At 36.5% G+C, this 20,775-nt stretch overlaps 1 protein-coding gene across 1 annotated transcript; it reads left to right on the top strand.

Annotated features, from left to right (window-relative positions):
- Positions 1-382: 382 nt before the first annotated feature.
- On the top strand, positions 383-20,525 carry LOC104545429 (contactin-1; the record flags this gene model as incomplete). Its single annotated transcript, XM_010190574.1, has 11 exons — positions 383-516; positions 4,309-4,481; positions 8,808-8,903; positions 9,928-10,134; positions 11,390-11,486; positions 11,640-11,821; positions 13,000-13,124; positions 15,089-15,206; positions 16,934-17,084; positions 17,618-17,745; positions 20,350-20,525. Coding segments are annotated over 11 exons (1,587 nt in total), but the record flags the coding sequence as incomplete, so codon positions are not given.
- Positions 20,526-20,775: the final 250 nt, after the last annotated feature.

The raw sequence follows: 20,775 nt of genomic DNA, 5'->3' as shown, positions 1-20,775 counted from the left end.
TTTTGCATCTGAACCTGTTTAATGAGATTTTTTTGACTGCTGTGAAATAAATTGGTCTCACTGCCTTCCAAAAGGGCATATCTTCAATTCATTATTATCTCCATCAAATAATAGATGATGTCAGTGAAGAAGGCAGAAGGTAGTTTTAAAAGAACATAGTTTAAATTACTTTTGTTCTCAGAGGGCAGGAATGAAGCAGGAGTCATTGAAGGAAGGCCAGCACTTCTGTTACCCACACTGGTCTAGTTTTGTTTAACACATATAAAACTTGATTTTGCAGGGCTCAGTTATTTAGCCTTTGCATTTTGAATGGAGAAGGTGTGATGTAAATTCATCTTCAGTTTTCCTACTAATTAAAAAGTGATTCATCTCAAACTCTTTTTCAGAGGAAGGAAACAAAGGTTATGGACCTGTTTTTGAGGAGCAACCCATTGATACCATCTACCCAGAAGAATCTTCAGATGGTCAAGTTTCAATGAACTGCAGGGCTCGCGCAATTCCTTTTCCTACTTACAGGTAACTTCTTGTTTTGGTTTCAAGGTCTTGCATATTTTACTGAGTGACTGTTTCAGGTTGTGATATTGAATGATTGACTGTCTTAACAAGGCAATACAAAGTCTTCAAGGCAGGAAAAAATGGGTAGATTTGCAATTTTTGAGAAAGAATCAATCTTGATTCCATCTGTCGAAATGTCTAGACAGTGTTGATAATACTACATTCCTGTTGTGTTAAATGTTTTCATCTCTTGTAAGGAATACTGATCCAGATGCAAAACAAAAAAAAGTTACCTTCAAAAATTATTAAGAGGTATTAAGAGGCTATCTTTCTAGCTTAAGTTGGGAATGACTAAGGTTCAAGTCCTTGTTCTTGATTCACAACAGCTTTTTAATCCTATTTTATTCTGAAAGAAGGACTGGCTGTTTAACCTGGATATTCTACACCCTGTGTTGCCTTTGTGTGCACCATATTGTAGAGAGATGCTCATGAATATATCAGACTTGCTACTGAAGACATGAAAAGCTTTCTTGGAAAATGTTTCAACAAGTTTTATCAGAGATTCACACATCTAACCTCCTTCACAGTAATTATGTTGTTATTAGCAGAGCAGTTCTGTTTTATTGTTGGAACTTGGGTCATCCGATTAGTTTATTATCTACATATTAAGTACAAAGAAATGTATTTCAGACTTTTTTATTAAGACCACGAGTAATTTACAACCTAGTCTTGGACAGAAAACTACTGTCATTATATTAAGGGCAGATGCCATTTCTTGCCGCCAAAGGGATCCATTTCATTAAATTATCCTATGATTGATCCTATGATCTGCTCCTGATACTTACGTGTCTTCCTAAACTTTAGCTTCTAAGACAATAAAAGCAGTTAAGTCTGCTGGCCTTTCTTTTAAATCTGTTACAATATTGTGATGAATCTTCCATCAGAACAGCTTAGCTAGTCTTTAGTACCTTTTTAAAATATGCTTAAAGGTTGTCTATGTATACAGAACCACTTGTGATTGAAGGATTTGGGGGGAAACTAGAATACACCTTTTGAGTATGATCTCTGTCTCTAGTACCTTTGCAAGTTTTTCTACATGGCATTTTGCTGTTGCGCTTGTTTGCTCTCCCCGTGCTTGTAAAGGACTGAAAGTGTGGAGAGATCAGATACACTTAGATTCAGCACTCGTCTGGTATATTTACCCATCACTTTCAGTCTGTCCCAACACTCCCCCACTCTGTCTGCAAGAATATGTAAACATACCAGATAAGGAATAATTACAGGCCCTATGTAAAATTTAGGGTTTTTTAAATCTGTCATGGGCTCTGCAAAATCTTATCTGATGAAGTCACTCTGGAAGAATTGACTTGCACTCCCAGAGGTCTTCTATCTAGGAACAGATCTGACAATTATTGCTGATAGCTGATGTGATAATTGCAATACAGGATAAGGGCACTTACCTTATTTCCTGACATCAATATTTTAGTCTACCTCAATACATTGTCTTAATTTCTTAGACCTCCAATACTTCATGAGCCAAAATTCTGTTTCAGAGGTAGCTAAGTCCTTCCTGCCACTTCTGTTTTTTCTGACCATTCACCTTCTTAGGTTTTTTTTGGAAGTTCTTTATTTTCACTGCTTGTTAAGCATTCATCCACTCTGCCTTCTGTATCTGATGGTTCTTCACCCTAGTCAAAGTTCAGATACTCATTGGAGTTTCTGGGAATCTTTTTTCCCCTTTCTCATTGGAACCTTCAACACTGCTTTCATGGGGACAAGATATGTCCTTTAGTCTCCAGTCCTGTTTGCAAGTCATGGGCCACAGATTACTGTGCTGTTTCTCCTGAAGTGACCTTGCAAATATACACTGGCGATTATCAGTGACCTTCTCCTGTAGCCCTCCTGCCATCTTTAGTGATTTCATAGGTCTCTCGGTGGTTCTAGCATTTCTAATTTTTCTTGATACAGCTTCTCTTTCTGTAGGCTCCCTTCAGAAACAACCTTTTAGATTGTTCCTTACTCATCTGTAGTTATCTTTAACTACATATTCCTGCAGTTTTACATCTCAGATGGAAGAAAATCTGTGTTGTGAAAAGAGGAGATAAATGCCTAACTACAGATTTTACTAATGCATCTTCCCAAGCCACTATGCAGTTGATAGGAAAAAGACACAGAGATTTTTTCCCAGCTTTTTGCATTTTCATGCATGAGAAACACTATGCATGTGAGAAGTTCAGCTGAATGTGGTGAGAACTACTCATGGGAATGAAGCTACTCACAAACACAGGTTTGTGGAATGGAGGAACTGCCATTTAAGAGGCAAGGTTTGAGCAAGAAGATCACATGACCGCTTGATGTGCACACACTTCAATATGCTTGTGCACACACTTCAGTATCCTTGTTAAGGTTAATTTTTTATGCTGCAGAGGAAACCAGTTTTACAAATGAATATAAATAGCACTGTACTCAGAGAAAAAAAAATGGAGATGTATCATACAAATAGGATTGTGTTTTAGTTTTTAATTTAATAAATTCAGAAGAAAACTATTTCAATGTGTTTTTTTTTAATTCTTACTCCTCAGTTGCACATTTTGTGCAATGTTTTTTTGATCTTTTTAATTGCAGCATAAGCTGTCCTTGTTACAGTTGTTTCTAGGTATTTCTGAACAGAGAATTTATTATTCGTAATACACTTGTAATGTATCTCATAGGACCAAAGCGATACCTCTAAAATTCTGTAAAGGCTAAGTGATATTTACTGCATCTTGAAAATCCTGCCATTTCATTATTTATTTCTATCTTTAACTTAGTTTTTGTTAATACCCTTCTATTACTGTTTCTTTCTATGACAATTGCAATTTCAGTTTGCAAATGAGTATTCTGTGTATTTCTGTACAACATTTCATTAAGGAAGGAAAAGATAGGGTATGTGCTCTCATTTTCAAACACTAATGCCTTTCTTTGCCTTGTGACAAAAACCAATTTACACAGCAAGAATTTGATGATCTTTAAATGTTTTAAGTTTCATCTTTCCTATTTGGGCTTAGGAAATGTTAGATTTCTTTCAAAGAAGTTTATGGGCTCCCCCTTGTGGACACAATAATAGATATAAATCGTGAATAGATTACCACTGCTTGTGCTGTGACTTTATTGAAGTCAGTAGAAGTCAGTAAAGGCCACACCTGGTCCACCGAGTTCCTCTTGTAGTCCCCGCAGTGAAAGTTACAGCAACTCCGTGAACTGGCTGTGGGATTTTACAGTAATTAGGTGGGAGCGTCCACTAATTATTTTAATGTAGTAAGTAGATATTTAATCAGGCGTGCCACTGTTTTTGCACAGACTTCACTGGCACTTTAGACTTTTCTAAACATTTTCACCCCCTACAGCAGGTTTGCTAAAACCTCTTAAGAATGTCATTAGTCCATACTTCAAAGGTGCAGAGGGAGTATTTTCTCAGCCAGTTTGTCCTTAGATAACTATTTGAGGACATGTTTATAATCCCAGTACTTGGTCACTAGCTAGTTCACTCATAGCTGGCTCAGATATCCTGTGCTAGATGGTCAGAAATCACGTTTTAACCTTCGTCACATCTTCAGAAGGCTGAAGCAGAGTGAGACTGTTATGTTTAAAAGACCTATGAAGTTTGTCAAATCTGTGGCTCTTGCTGCAGAAAAAATTAAAATGTATATAGAAGTATATTAATAACTTCCTGTGTATAGTTTATCACAATTATGAGTTATTTTTCAAATCGTATTTCTTACTAGGTTTATTTTTCTGGGCCAAATCTTACATCTGGCTTTTCTTTTTTAATAGGTGGAAACTCAACAACTGGGATATTGATTTAACAAAGGAGCGCTACAGTATGGTGGGAGGCAGACTTGTTATCAATAATCCAGAGAAATCAAGGGATGCTGGAAAATATGTCTGTGTAGTGTCGAATATCTTTGGAACTGTCAGAAGCAGTGAAGCCACTCTGAGTTTTGGATGTAAGCCGATGTTTACGTCAAAACGTAGAAACGTTACGGTTAGCTTGAAATGCCCAACGTTTTACACTGCAGTGTCTCCTGCTAACATGTACTGTAGTTCTGTTGCTCTGTAAAAACAATCTTAAGTGCCTTAGTCTGCAGAGATCAATAAAAAATAAGTTCTGTAAGCGTTTTATATTCTTAGCATTCAGCTGACATGACAACCTTTGCCTTTGCAGTGAATTATTATTAAATTATTAATTGAAGAGCCTTGTGGAGCCAGATTCTGAGAAAATAATGGCCAGACTCTTTTTATATCATGGTAGGACCTGAGGGGAAATAGTCACAGCAGAAAGACGCAAATGGGGGCATATGGTGATGAGGCACTGCTGCCATGCAAATGCAACCAAGATGTCTGCAGGAGGAAGGCATCACACTCACTAGTAAAGTGTGCTCCCTGACTCCAAGACTACAGTGAAGACCCTGCTGGGGGGCATTTCTATCAGCTCCTGGCAGTCATGACCAAGCCTTGTGAATGCATGCATATGCACAGACCTGCACTGTCAGCAAATATGTGTATTGTAAAGAACTACATGAAGAGTAGTGTAAAATTTACCCAACTGAAGACAGAGTATGGGATTTTTATTTTATTTTGCCTTAAAGTGCATTTTGCCCTGGATATATTTTTTCATCAGAGGACAAAAAAAGGAATCCACAAAAAAAGGAATCTACTCTTACCTGGTGACCATTCACAAAGCCCCATGTGTCCTTCAATCCTGACATTAAGTGCTTAGTGCCCCTCCTGTCTTTCAGCAGCCTTCGTGAGCCGAATTCACGCCTCACTGTGTAAGATCAGAGATGAAGTGAAAAGTTCTGTTTTCTGCTAATGATTATAATACCGCACAACCACATATCTCAACAAAACTTAAGAGGCTGTAAAGAGCTAATGGACTGCATAATAGTTCATCTAGTCTTAGTCTGTATTTTACCCAGTGTATTTGCTAGGAGTAAAAGGCCAGGTTGTTATTTCCTTATACCTAAAGCAGGCATCAATGATGCCAGCCATAAGCAACCAGTAGGATAAAAGCTATGACAGTAGCTGTAGCTACTTAAAATGAAACAAATGCATGTAACAGATGAAAAAAAAATAGAATCCAACCAGTCTGTGGCATGTTTTCTGTCTATCAGCTCACAGATTGCATGAGCTGAGCATTGACAGCTAGCATACTGGACAATCATACTGAACAGAACCCTAATATGTAATATTTAAGTATTTAAATGAAAATAGGGTAAATAGAGAGGAATAGAAGTGAAAGGATATCTGGAAACTAATAAATACTTGCTAGAAAAATGGTACTGTCATTCTTCTTTGCACTGTTTTGTTTGCTCCCCTCTCCCTTTTATGATCACCTATAAAAAACATTTCCATCCACAAATCACTGTTTCTAAAAAATTGAGTATAGACTTGCTAAAATTAATATAGAAAATTTCTGATCTTTAGCTTGTGCATAAACTGATTGAAAACTGGCAACAACCATTTAGAAGAGTTTAAAAAAATCTTGATCAGCAAGCGAGACCTTTTATTTCTGTCTTACTGTCAAATTTACTGAAATTATTGAAAAAACGCCACACTGTCTCATAAAATTAATCTCAATTAATCCATCTGTCTTTAGTAGAACTGGATCTTTTTAGATGCAATGCCTTAAAATTCATTAAAATATTTTTTAGCTGTTACAGACATACTCCTGAGCGAAGGAATTTTATCTTGCAGGAATATTTAGTGGCTTTCTGGTGTGTGCTAAGCAAAATCAGAAGCTGATAGGTTGTTCTATTTGCTGGGAAACAGTGTCAGAATAGTAAAACACAGCAATTTCATACCAGAGAGGCTGTAAGAATTACAAGGAAGAGAAGTTTCCATACTCAGTAGATATTAGCTGTATACTTATAGGAGTGCAGTGATTATGCCGATTCTTTCACTCGAGCTGTAAATCAATGTCTGCCAATTATGAGTTCATGGAATCACGCTTATTATAATTATTGAGTAATAACCAAGTAGTGCTTATGCAAAGAAGACATCAGGACCTAATCAGAGTACAGAGCATTCCCTAGGTGGGTAGAGAGTGTACAACTACATCTCAATAATTGTATGACTTCCCTGCACCTGGCATAGACCATTCTATTTCAGTACTAACATAACGTTTTACATGTACAAATTGCTTGTCCTATCCCATGTCTTTAAATTTGCGGTGACAGACCTAGAGTTTCAAAGATCATTCAAGAACACTATAAACAAAATGTCCAGACTTAAAATGTAAACTGGAAATAACTAAAATAACCTAAAAGCAATAAGTTTTCTTTTCACCAAACCCTACATTGCCCAAATGCAAAGCAGTAACAAATGAACAACAGGTTTGTTCCAAGAATTGTAATTTTTGAGAGGTTTTTTTTGTTTCAGTAACAGATTTTAAACATTGATCTGTTCCAATGAAGGCAGAAATGAATAATAGTGGCAAGTTTAAATGATGATCAAGAGGTCTGCAACAAGGTTTTTTTTTTGTTTTCAGGAGAGATCAGTCAGTATTTTGAAAATAGAAAGTAGCTGTGTAATTAGGACCATGGTGAAAAACTGGAATGGGAGTAACTGCAATATCTCCTGCAGATATAATATAAATAGAGATATTCCAATCTATGTGAAGAGCTTCCTCAACTTCAATTACAAAACCTGTCTGGTCAAATAGCTAATTCTTATTAAGTCAGTCTGGTATACTTAATTTCTTTTTTGTCAGATAATAATATTCCAAATAAATTAGTTGTGGAGAACTGAATACATTCATTGCACTAAGGCACAGGCTAAAGTTATATTAAATAATAATCAGAAGTCTTCAGAATGGCCCATTACAGTACCTACCATGTACGATCTGATGAAAAGATCCAGTAAGTCACTGGAAAGATCTATATTATCGTCTGGTCTGCAAGAAGGATGAGTATTGCAGAAGTTGGGAGAGATACCTTTGCTTAGACACTGACGTAACCCTTCTAGAGGTTTTTTCCCATGCTTTTGACAAAGTGTAATGACATTTTATTTCTAGATTGTTGTAGTGATTAAGGTCTGACAGCTGTGGTTGGGCTAGAAGGAGTCTTTTACCTGTACCGTGTTTAGTAAATATAGAAGTTGTTACAAAGTTAGGGAATTAATTCTTTTTAGATAATGCAGAAGGTCTATTGGATCTAACTATACGTTGCATTTTACAGTAGTGAATAGTCTCTGTTTTCTACTTAATTTCTTTTTGTATGTAGCTCTGTCCTGATTTTTTCTTTACAGTTTCTGGCTGGCTGCTCTTCAACCCTTGCGTTTTAGGTCTCAGAGATCTCAGAGCCAGCCTTGGGAATTTAGTAGAACTGGGTAGCTGCCTGCCATTGAAGAAAGCTGAAGTAGTCTGAAGGACATAGTGGTTTTGATGGTAGAATATTGCGTTCAGAGGCTGTGCACTTGGCCATTGCTGATGCACTGTTTACAGCACAGTAGCATTTAGAGCAGAACTCCAGTGAGGATCTCTGCAGACTCACTGTTCTTGGTGAGATGGAGAAGATTCCCAAGAGACATTCCCTGCCTCAAGATGGTTGTAGTTTAATTCCAGACTGAATACACAAAATGAGAGTCAGAAGAATATGCAAAATGCAATTATTGACCTAGTTGAAGTTACTCATGCAACTGTTGTCTTATCACTGCAGATACCATTACTGTTCTCCCACAGACTGTAGGATATGTACATGAAGGACTTATTTCTTTCTCTATTTACAACAGTCTCTACTCTGCTGCATGGAAGTTGAATTAAAGAGGGTCAGCTAAGTTTTCTCCTGGGATTTTAGACACTTCTGTTCCAAACTTGGCACAAAAGATGTGTCTGAGCGAACTGCTTACCAGTCCTTGGCTGGAGTTGTTGGGGAGGATAGCCAGGTCATTTTAGAGAAGCCACTTTAAGTTAAAGTAAAGAATTAAACTTGCATTTTGGAGAAGTCAGTTTTAGAAACAACAGAAAATCCTTTTCCTTTTTCTTCCTGGGATTCCCTCTTCAAATGTAACTCACCTGGCTACTCTTAGGCAACAATCTGCACCACTTTATTTTTTTTTCCCTGTGGCATTTACAGTTATGATATCTGAAATATTGTAAAAAAATTCATTGCATTTGATAATGAAATGAGCAAAACTGACATTATGGGTCCACAAGTGTCTGCCATATATTGTTGTATTTCTATGTTAATCTCTACAGGGCTGAAAATAATAATTTAAAAAGTATTGTAGTGAAAAAAAAAACAGTTTTCCTAATTGACTCCTTTTTGAACTAGATCTGGATCCGTTTCCACCTGAGGAACGCTATGAGGTTAAAGTGCGAGAAGGTGTTGGAGCAGTGCTTCTTTGTGAGCCCCCTTACCACTACCCAGGTAATTCAGCTTTAAGTGTTTCATTTTCAGCTGCTTAAGAGTAGGAGATAAATTAATGTTTATATTAAAAAGTTTCCTTTAAGTTTACTTAAACAATAACTTATGCAGCTTGAGAAACGCTGTTTAGGTTAGGTTTCCATTTTGAATATATGCTTGTAGTTGACCATATGCGAAGAATATTGTTGAATTTGCAAATAGGTTTTGATACTACAAATAAAATTAGACTTGTCTGGATGATGGAGAGAGGAGACCTAGCCTACCATTCAGAAGACCTGAGTCCATGTCACTGTGTCATCCCAGACTTTCTGCTGGTCTTGGACAGGGCCCAGCTTCATTCCACCTAATGTAGTGACCTCAACAGAAATGATCGTGGGCTTCTGTTAAAATCATGGAACAGCAGTAGGCACCCCCAGAGAGTCAGAGATGAGGTGATTCATACTCTGAAAGTGCCTTGTTTTCATCATTAGCTACTGAAGAGCTCTGCAGAGATTATGCCTGTAACGTCAAGCACCTGCAGTTTCAACATGAGGGGTGAATTTGGCTGTTAGCATCACTTTTACCTTGTAAAATGGGATAATGTTTTACTTTTCATACTCTGTGTATAAGTATTGCAAGGAACTGAAGAACTGAGACATATTTCTAGTTAAAATATACTAAGGTTTTGTCTAAATTGCAAGACTGGTGAGGGCTTCCCAGCTTTTCAGTTGTGTGAGGTCAAGACACAGCTGCCCATCTCCTCTCATCCACTCCGGTTCCTGTGGGAAAGCTGTTCCCAAGGAGAGCCCTGCACACTGTAGCTGGTTCCCCAGGAGTCTGCAGTCATGGCAGCAGTACCCTTATGTTCAGTGCAGACAGTTATTAGCTGGCTGCTGAGATGTGCATATTCTCTCTTACATAGCTGCCTGTCCCGAAGAAAAGATCTATAATCTGGAAATTAGAGTAATCTATATGCAGATAGTATTCCATGGTTTAAGTAGCTGATAGAATTGGTTTTTAATATTGACTAGAAAATATTTTCCTCCAGATGATCTGAGTTATCGCTGGCTTCTAAATGAGTTCCCAGTATTCATTGCTTTGGACAAACGTCGATTTGTGTCACAGACGAATGGCAACCTCTACATTGCAAATGTAGAAGCATCAGATAAAGGCAATTATTCCTGCTTTGTGTCCAGCCCTTCAATAACCAAGAGTGTATTCAGTAAATTTATTCCACTTATTCCACAGTCCGATCGTAAGTATTTATTGGAAATACTATGTACATGCAGTGTTCTAACTGTATTTTAATTTTGCTCATTTGTAACTGCTTTCAGCTCTTTGAGGAGAGTTACATGGCAAGTTATAATGCCTACTGCACAGTCTTATTTAGTTTTTCAGATACAGATGTCCAAATCACTCCCATCCACAATGAAAACTCTGTGAAGGAAATCTCCCTGGATTCATTCACAGATTTCCTTTCATATAATCGAAAACAGTTCTCCTGTCCAGAGTCCCCATCTCTTTTATGTGATAAGCCCCTGTACTCATCCCAAAATCTTTAATGTATTTTTCTGGTTCAAAGGGATATGACTGCAAAGCAGAAACTTTATGTTAAAGTTGATAAACAGATTCAGGAATTAATTTTTTTCCCAGGAAATCTTTTTCCTCTTTTGAAATTTCCTATCCATCAGTGGCCCAAGGGCTTTGTGTTTCATGGCCAATTCCCCAAGACACCTATGTGGCTTTGTGTCACTAGATTATTCTCTGCAATTTCTTCATGAAAACAGCATGTTTTCCCAATGGTAACCAAGTTCTCTTTTGTTGCTTCAGACTGTCAGTCACTAGAGTGTCATAAAATGATTATTGGGATATCACTGTCCATTTTATCTGTTAAATTTCCCATATTACATTGAAGAACTGTGATTGAATTTGGGTAACTACAATTCAGTGATCTCTGTCCAAATTTTCCTTGGCCAATACTCACACTGAGATCTTAATCTAGAACTGCAAGAGGAGTCCTACAGGGATCACCAGTAGGTAGATTTGATTACATTTGCATCTCTGTGCCCTCATTAAGCTGTAGATTTGCTGGCTCTATCTTCTTCATACCCTTACTAAGATAATATTGAGCTTAAATCCACAATAATTCAAAATATCCCATCCCATAAAATAATCTATGGAAAACAGAGACTCAGGCTTTTGTCTACCCACATCAACAGTACGTCTTCATACTTCAAAGGCAAGTAAATGAGTTTATGTTAAAGCATTGTGCTGTAAAAAAACATAAGGCATTACTGTCCAGAGAAATATAACTAGTTGCTGAATAAAACAATTCTGCCTTACTTTTAAAAGTTCAGTGTTAAATCAAAGTTCATGGATGACCAGGCTATTTATTCAGTGTAAAGAAGAATTTTGTCTGGAATTTTAAAAACAGTTTCTTGAAATGTGGAAGTTTAATACTGTATTCGTTTCATCTGTGGCTTTTCTGAGAATCTCTTTTTTCATGTTAGGTGCAAAAGTATATCCTGCTGATATCAAGGTGAAGTTCAAGGACACATATGCTCTCCTGGGGCAAAATGTGACACTGGAGTGTTTTGCTCTTGGGAAGTAAGTGTGTTTTAAAATTATTGTAGAGCAGTGTTTGTTTTCATATTTCAGGGAAGGAAAATACATATTTCATCATCAAACACTTTTTTGTAGTCTGCAATTTAACAGCCAGTTCTTGAACATGCTGATTTGTACTTTACTGTACTTTTCAAGTCCGGTTCCTGAACTCAGATGGAGTAAATACCTTGAACCCATGCCTGCCACTGCTGAGATAAGCATGTCTGGTGCAGTTCTTAAGATCTTCAATATTCAGTATGAAGACGAAGGACTTTATGAGTGTGAAGCTGAAAACTATAAAGGAAAAGATAAACATCAAGCGAGAGTTTATGTACAAGGTATGTGGAACAATTCTATTTTTCACAATCTGTGTTTCTGTTCTTATGTTGGAAGTTTCTGTCTTCTCACACTTGATGTCCCTGCTGACTCACTACTGTCCTCTGATGCAGATCATCCTGACACACTGCTATTCAAGTCAATAGAGGAAAATGAAAACTCATTCACCAAATGCCAGGCATAACATTTGTGTATTAATTGAACAGCTACTCAGTTTATCTGTTTATGATAACTGTATATACACCTTGACAGCAGTGTCTGTTAGTATTAATATAAGTTTGCATAATGAAAATTAAATACATTCAGTGTACTTGAAAGTACAGCCAGGAAGAAAAGGAGACCATTAGATTTGTTATACCTTCTTGTTTCCTCTTTTCGTTTGTCTTTTCTAACTGTTGTAGCTCTCATTAGCTTTATTCCTTCAGTCTCTGACCCTTCCCCTCACACATTTAGTTAAATGAGAGAACCGAAAAATTTTATCTTATTGCTTATAGTGGAATCATCCCAAGTAACCTGACTCCCTGACTGAAACTTACGCCACAAAACCGTGACATGAAAAGATCATACGTAACATCTGAATTACATTAAGATGATTTTCTTTCACTAACTGGACAGAACATTTCCTGAGTTAAAATTCTCAGTTAAGTGCTTGAACTTAAGTGAGATAAATTCATTATTGGTGTGGGAACATTGTTACTGGTTGTTATAGGTAAAGCTAATAAATAGATTCATTTGCTTAGTAAAAGCTGGGAAATTTTCAATATTAATTTCTTAAATATATTCTCTGGACCAAGAGAATAATTTTCTTGGAGACTCTTTCAGTACATAGATGATTGTGCACAATTTCATGTGATTTAACTATGATTTTTATGGCATACTTTAATAATTTCCACAGATCAGTGTAAGAAGTAACATCTTACAGCTTTGGACATTCATGAAGCATTATTTCAATTCTGTATTGTCTTCTCATAAAAATAGTTTGAAGTTATTCTGAGTCTATGTGCTAACATAAAAACATCGTCACTTCATTCTTTCTTATGCTGGTGTGTTGCTGAGTTGCCATAATTACTTTGAGTGGCTTCTGAAGTATCATGGAAGAAGCAGTGGAATTAATAGATTGTAATGCTCCTTAAATATGTATCTGCTATATTTACAAGGCATTACATTTTTTATTCTTCAGCCTCTCCTGAGTGGGTAGAACATATCAATGACACAGAGAAAGATATAGGCAGTGACCTATACTGGCCTTGTGTAGCTACAGGCAAGCCTATCCCAACAATCAGATGGTTGAAGAATGGTGTCTCGGTAAGTATATTGCCATAGTTAATGCAGGATTGATTGGATCATTGATGGAAATTATTTTTTTTAAGAATGCATTATTAAAAGGTTAAAAAAAAATTAATCATTATACAAATATTTGCTGATCTCACTCAAAATCTGCTTTAAAAAGTTTTGTCTCCATCTTCTCTTCAGTATTGATATGCATTCCTTCACACTATGTAATACTCAGCTCTGAGTTATGAACTTGCCTTTTTGCCACCTTTCTGGGAGGTGCATATCCCTTTTTCTCCAGGCCTTTATAAGTAAATGCTATGTTCTTCTCCCTGGATAAAAAATACCTATCAACTTATCTCTAAAAATAATCCTTTTACCACATTAAACATGAGTGTGTCTAAAAATGTAAGAGAAAATGGAATCAGTAGAGACAAGAGAAGAAAGTATAGTTTTTAAATGATCAGTGGTGTTCCTATATCTTGTACTTTTTTGTGTTTTTTCTAGCCACAGAATAGTGTAAAATTCCATCACTTTAGGTAATGTGAAGTTTTAAATGAGTACCATTTAATAATTTAAGTTTGTTGCACTGGATATTTTGTTTAAATGAAGTAGATTTTCTGTTCAGACATTTCAGCAACATATTTAATATCCATTGCTTATACTGTATGATGAGCCATTAAAGAACAAAGAGAATAGAAGAAGGCACAATGTATCACTGCATCTGTTGAGCTGTGGTGACACTGATCTGGGCAAGCAAATGAAAAAAGGCAATGAGACAGCGTTGTTTTGGCTGCGTATCTTAAGAAAAATCTGGGAAGTTGGAACAAGAACAGGACTATCACCACCTGCCGTATGGAGATGGCTAAAACCAGAAAAAACAATGCCGTTTTCTAGCTTCTCTCGTTATTACAGACAAGTAATTTAGCAAGCAAATCGCTTGACGGTGCCCACTGAACTTGACTTTCACTGACAAAATCTGCATACTGGACTGCAGAAAGCAATGTGTAATTCTCCAGTAGTACACTAGAAAATTATGCTGTGTGTTAATATAACAAGATGATTTCCAAGTGGAAAGCAGCAAGAAATATTTAAATTGCTTTGAGAATACAGCTTGTTTCTAAATCAGATAATTTTTAATTAGGTATTTTACTTAGCACAAAACAGAGATTCTTTGTAGAAAATCTGAGTTAAATGTTTTTAAATTAAACAGTACAGGAAATACATTTCCTTTAACCTGTTCTTTTTTTTTCAGATAAATAGTACTCTTTTAATCTTCCACTGCTCCATGAACACTTGTCTTACATACAACTTCTAAAGCTTTTCAGCTTGATTTTCACAAGAAAACATAATTTATTAGCATGATCTTTCTAAACAGATTGACATCTTTTTTTAATTTACAAAATACCCCACTGCACTTCACCTATTTTTATACACAGTTTTTTTGAAATAGATTAAGTACTTTATTTTGATTTACTGTATTTGCTTTTCACATTAAAACAAAGTAATAGAAAATTGTTTATAGTAACTCACAATGTTCTGAAAAACTCCTACCTCACTGGGACTTGCTTTGACCTTTTACTGTTGTAAAACAATGTACATAAAATAGAACATACTGAACAGTGAGCGTGGCAAAAGAAAGCTTATGTGCATAAAATTAATTTCGTTTCTTGTTTCTTATTTCCAAATCAGTAGCGTTTGCATTGGTATGGTAACAGTGGACTGAAGAGTAGATGTGTTTAGCACCACTATGGCTTTTCCAGAAAAATATTGATTGACACTGAATCTTTCTGTAACAAAGAAGGTGAACACACTGTCACAAAGACTGAAATGTGACATGGATAAAAAAAAAATCTCACTGGTACTGAACGTGGTATATGGAACTGTCTTCTGAAAACTGTCACTAAAAATTAAAGTTGAAGTGTGAATGGCTGTGAATTCTTCAGCATACATAGTCTATATGAATGTCCTCTTGTTTTATTGATTCTGTGTTTTAGTTCCGTAAAGGTGAACTAAGAATACAAAGCCTGACCTTTGACGATGCCGGCATGTACCAATGTATAGCAGAAAACACGCATGGAATTATTTACGCAAATGCTGAACTGAAGATTGTGGGTCAGTGGGATTATTTGTTCTATTTACTATTTGAGTTTTGAGTAAGATAGCAGTCATTTTTAGCAGTATCACCTAGAGCAGTCTACTCAGGGGAGTTGGACTAAACGATCTTTCGAGGTTCCTTCCAACTCCTAACATATTGTGATTCTGTGATTTGCAAGCGTTGTTTGGTAACAGATTCCTGTGAGGATAAAACTGAGAATCTTCTCTCAATCTGGGTCAGGTGTGGTTTGTTTGAGCTCCCTAGCTCGGTTTTGGCTACGACTTGAGGAATCAAGTTACTAATTATGGAGAATGTATCACTGTTATATGGGCAGTGTACGTATTGCTGTACTATTTCTGATGTTTGCTCCTTGCTGTTACCTCTCAGATGAACTTGTAGTGCAGAAATTATATGAAGTGCGTAGAGCTGCCGTCTACCCTCTCAAGCTTGCAAAACCGATTGAGAAGTGTTTCTTGTTTGCTCAAATATGCGCTCTCTGTGTGGAAAAATCTGCTTTTTTAGAAACCATGTTGTCAGTCACCAGGTCTTTGAGGCTCTTCCTCTTACCTTGCCCCTTTGTTTTTGCCTTCTATAACCCATTAAGACCAGCTGCAATGTTTGTGGCCAATACAGCTGCTCCATTTGATAGCTGGATGTAGTTATTAATCCATTGTGTTTTCCTAAGGAGCTTCCTGTTGAAAGTTGGACTTTCAGATCCAGAGTGTTCAGGCTTAAAACAATTTGTGATGTTTTTGCTGATGCCAGAGCAGGCATACTGGCAATATGACATGGCTTTCCTAGAAGATTTCCCTGCAGTAGTTGCCCTGCATTCTTTCTTGCCTCCAGACTTTGCAAGAGCTGAACAATTCTTGACTTCCTCAACTCATTTCACAGTACCTTGTCCCTCACTGTACTTAGTACCAGCTTGGATTACCCAGAAAGGAGCACTTTTTGCATGCACCTTTTCAAAATTCAGTGTTGGTAAGATGTGGATGTTTATCAGACTTTTTCTCTGTACTGCTGCAATTAACTAATAGCACTTTTTCCTCAAGCTGTACACATGGTTGCTGACATGATTAACAGTGGGGATAGGCCAACATGCAAAATAATTAAAAGCGTTTTTCTTTTATTTGGATACTAATAAAGAGCCAATTCCTAAGCAAAGGTCTGACCTCAGATGCGAAAGTGTGGTGCTTGCTACAGTCATGTCTCATTACTCTTGTGCATCTGAGAGTGCACCTAAGGCCAATCGGCCAAACAGAAAACTACAAAGAGGAAGAAGGATATAACTTTAAAGTTGCTGGAGGGTGGTTAAAACCACTGAAAAGTAAATCCAAGTGTTCTTTGAAAGTATGATTGAGTGAGCAACTTTTAACATAAATTGGTCTCCATGAATCTAAATTTTATTAGGACTGATCAAAAGGCCTTTGAAAGGGAGGAACTTTCTATTGATTTCAGTGGACTTTGATCTTGTTAGATTAAACTTAGATGGAAGTTCAGAAATAAACAGAAAGAAACCTCTAGTGTAACACAGCATAGGAATACATAATGATTTTTCCTGTTTCTTTTAGTTCATCGTCTACTTCTCAGCACATCTCTGTTTCAGTAGTATTTTTCTCACTGGTCTGAATAATGAACATTTGTACGCAATTCAATAATTGTGTCATTTACTTTGTGTTGCAAACCAATTGTATTTTGCAGAAAAATCACTAACAGCCATACTCATGTTAATTTGTGCTTTCAGCTTCACCTCCTACTTTTGAGCTGAACCCTATGAAAAAGAAAATCCTAGCAGCTAAAGGGGGCCGTGTAATCATTGAATGCAAGCCTAAAGCTGCTCCTAAGCCAAAATTCTCCTGGAGCAAAGGAACAGAATTGCTTGTCAATGGGAGTCGGTTAGTATTGACTGTTAGTGGACACTGTGAGTCTTCAAAATGCTGCCTTATGTTTCTATTTATCCTGTAGGCTACTTCTCACTTTGCATACTTCAGGGACAGGAGAATGTGTATTATCAGGAAAACAATATGCCAGAATGTTACTAACAGTGTGGATCCAGAGAGCTAGCAGGATATCCAACCAGTCTGTTTGGTGCTATTCACAATTCAGAATTGAATTGCATCAAAAAACTGTTAGAAAAATATTTGAATGACTACAAGTGAATGAAAGTACAGTCTCTTGCTCCAGCAATGTGTCCCGATTTGACACAATTAGTTCTGCTTAGCTCAAACCAAGACACAATGTGAGGCATCGAACCATGCCACAGTCTATTTAAATACTTTTTACCATAGTATGTTTATAAATGCAGTAGTTACATGTGAGTTTCTAAGTGTCTGTGGTTTGTTCTTTCACTTACTACAATTCTACTGAAAATATTGCTTTCTAATATAAAACCTAATATCTCTTGATGTATTTTTTGCACTTTCAATAGCATACGTATCTGGGATGATGGGAGCCTGGAAATTATCAATATCACAAAGCTGGATGAAGGTCGCTACACCTGTTTTGCAGAAAATAACCGAGGAAAAGCTAATAGCACTGGTGTTCTAGAAATGACAGGTAAACTTCTAAATTGCATTAGTTTGTTTCAGGTAGAATCCTCTTAATTCAAAATCACTAATTTTTTTCCAGCTTTGTACTGCTTTTGCAAGCCATCCTATATAATTTCTTTCTAATTTAATTGCTCATTAAACAATGAATTGATGCTTTTAAAGCATATTGCTCAGTAGAAACCAGCTGTGTTTGCACCAGTTCTGAGACTGTATCTGAGTTTTCAGGATTGATTTTTCCATAACATATTATTAAATCTGATCCATTAAATTGACACATTTTAATGCATTCATTCAATTTGGTAGCTTCGCGCTCAGGCTAAGGTGTGATTCTGAGGCTGTGACTCAAACATAGAAACGGGGCTCTTACTGACCTTCCGTAGGTTTTTTTGATATTTTCTTTGGTTTTGGTTTTAGTTGGTTTTTTTTTTCTGGTGGGTTAAGCAAGCTTGAGAGAGCATAGCAGTGAAAGAAACATGCATTAAATTTGTGAGGTAGGGACATATAGCTGTGTGATTACACTACTAAATTCCCTTCTGTTATGGGTGTTAGTATCGTGTGTTTTAAATCTGATGTCAAATAAATAAATAAATAGCTGTAGAATGCAGACAGGAAAGATGACAGTCATGAACAGCTATGTCTATCAACTATCACTGATAGTACAAGAGTCATTTATCAAATACAGTTTTAACGTGTGTTCCAGAAGTCATGCTGGAAGTGACAGCTCAGTGTCACAATATTGATGTACTAATGTGAGAATTAATCTGTATCACCAGATCATATGAAAGCATTTTTCTGGCCGATTTATCCCAAGTTTATTGTATCAAATGAATTGTAAGACTTTATTTTGATTAATCAGATTTGTTTAATGGTTGAAGTTACTTTTTATCATCTTTTGCAATTTTAGATGTCTTAATATTACACTCAGGCATTTTTTTGAGAAGTTATGCAAATAAATATCCAGCCCATTAATAGTTTTATCATACCTTCTAAACTCAGGAAGAACATTTGCATACTAAATTTGCACAATGAAACACTTAAACCATATGTTTATAAACCTTATAAACTAGGTATAGAGAATTTTAAAATTTCAGAGAATTCTGGTCTGATTCATCTAAAAAGGGAAACCAAAAGACTAAGACATTTTGCTTGCATCACAGCAGAAATAGAAGGGTCATATGACATACTTCAGAATTATTTTCACATTGTGGACAATGATTTGATGAAGAATGCTTTGAAAATGGTATTCCCAAGCACATTGTGTGGTCCATAAAGCTTCTCAGACATTGTGCATGACTACAGGAAATTAAAAAGTTAAATGTGAAGCTTACAGGCACTGCAAAGTCTGGTGGTTTTTCCCACACTCTGTTTGTTCACTGTCACTGGACCACTCTTTCTGCAGCTTCTGGGACTGGTAGAGTCTTTTATGTAAACATTTAGAAAATCACTGATGGTAGAACCAAATGCTGAATATACAGGCCCAGCACTAGAATGGAGCAGGTGCCCTAAGCATGTGACCATAGCTAGGACTTCAGTGGTCAGATGTTAACAGGATGCTCCGATTCACTATGGGATGCTCCTTTTTGTAAAACCCAGTTGTTGTGCCTTCCTCATAGAGTCGGTATTAGGGAGGTTTTAGATTACTAGAGTAGGGTCTGCGGAGCGATTCCTCTCCAAGGCAGATGGACATGAAATGTTTGCTTTATTGAGGACTTTTTGCTGTTCTGTGTATGGTGGGGTGTAGTGTGCTCCTTGGAGCATGCTCGAACCTAGGTCTTAACTAACAGCAGTAGCTCTTTTCTTAGGGCTATTTTCTTCCACATTTTGGAACCCACTTCTACTCTCATATTGGTGGGAAAGATATTATAGGTCATGGCATAAGGAAGATACTCTGTGGCTTTTTGTTTTTTGATAATAATTGAAAGAAAAGGAACAGGCCTCGGTGATCTAGTGATTCACTTCCAGAACAGTGTTGCTAATTTGCCATATGAATTTGCTGTATGTACCAAGAATTCTAGCAAGTATCTATTCTATTCTCTGCCTTGCTGGGGGATTTACAGCTTTCTTCCTTTTGTTGTATTATTTTCTCTTCCTTTCCACATGTAGCTATTTGTGTAGTTTGCTATACATCCATTCTGTTGTTTCTCGGTAGATAAATTAAGATCTCAGTCCATGCAATGCTCTAATGGAAATCTGACTCAGTCTGACAACTGAGTAGAACTTTACATTTGTTAAAGACACAGGTTTTAAAACATAAGAAATATTATAATTAAAACAAGAAATGCAACACAAGTCACATAACATTCATCATGTGTCTTCTTTCTACCTGAGATATAGTCACTGAATAAAAATAGCTCTAAATAGTCAGTAATGTGATTCAGAGACTGAAACAGCCATTTTCAAAGGACAGCTTAATAGAAGTTAGGCATTCGGTTGTAAAGAGTTTCCTTTGTTCTCTTCTCTTTGGTCCTTTGAAATGTAGCTGCATTAATAACATATAAACTAGGGTTTGAGGGAGCGGTTTAATGTATAATCAAACAGTTATGAAGCTGAGCTTACATTTCTATAACCATTTATTTATTGGAATTTTCCATGTTTGCTGTTAACTTCACAGAGGCTACAAGGATTACTTTAGCTCCGTTGAATGTTGATGTCACCGTTGGAGAGAATGCTACCATGCAATGCATTGCATCCCATGATCCCACATTAGACCTGACATTTATTTGGTCTCTAAATGGCTTTGTAATAGATTTTGAGAAAGAGCACGAACATTATGAAAGGAATGTTATGGTAAGATACTGTAGATCCTTATTTAATTCGTGAAAGCCTAGTTTTCTTTATTGTCAATAGCTGTCTTTTCTGTTTTACTTTTTCTATTGTTTTGGTTCTGGTCTAGAAAGATACAGTAGGCTAAGAACATAAAAATACAATTTAGACACCTTGCAGATATGTGGACACTTGCAGGTAGATACCTGAAATCATATATCTAAATTGATGTAAGTATTTCGGTATCTCAGTTAAACCCAGCTCTGATTAATAG

Source organism: Mesitornis unicolor, unplaced genomic scaffold, assembly GCF_000695765.1.
Source record: "Mesitornis unicolor isolate BGI_N332 unplaced genomic scaffold, ASM69576v1 scaffold23460, whole genome shotgun sequence".
Lineage (NCBI taxonomy): Eukaryota > Metazoa > Chordata > Aves > Mesitornithiformes > Mesitornithidae > Mesitornis > Mesitornis unicolor.
The sequence above is the reverse complement of the archived record's forward strand: the minus strand, read 5'-3'. Positions and strand labels throughout refer to the sequence as shown.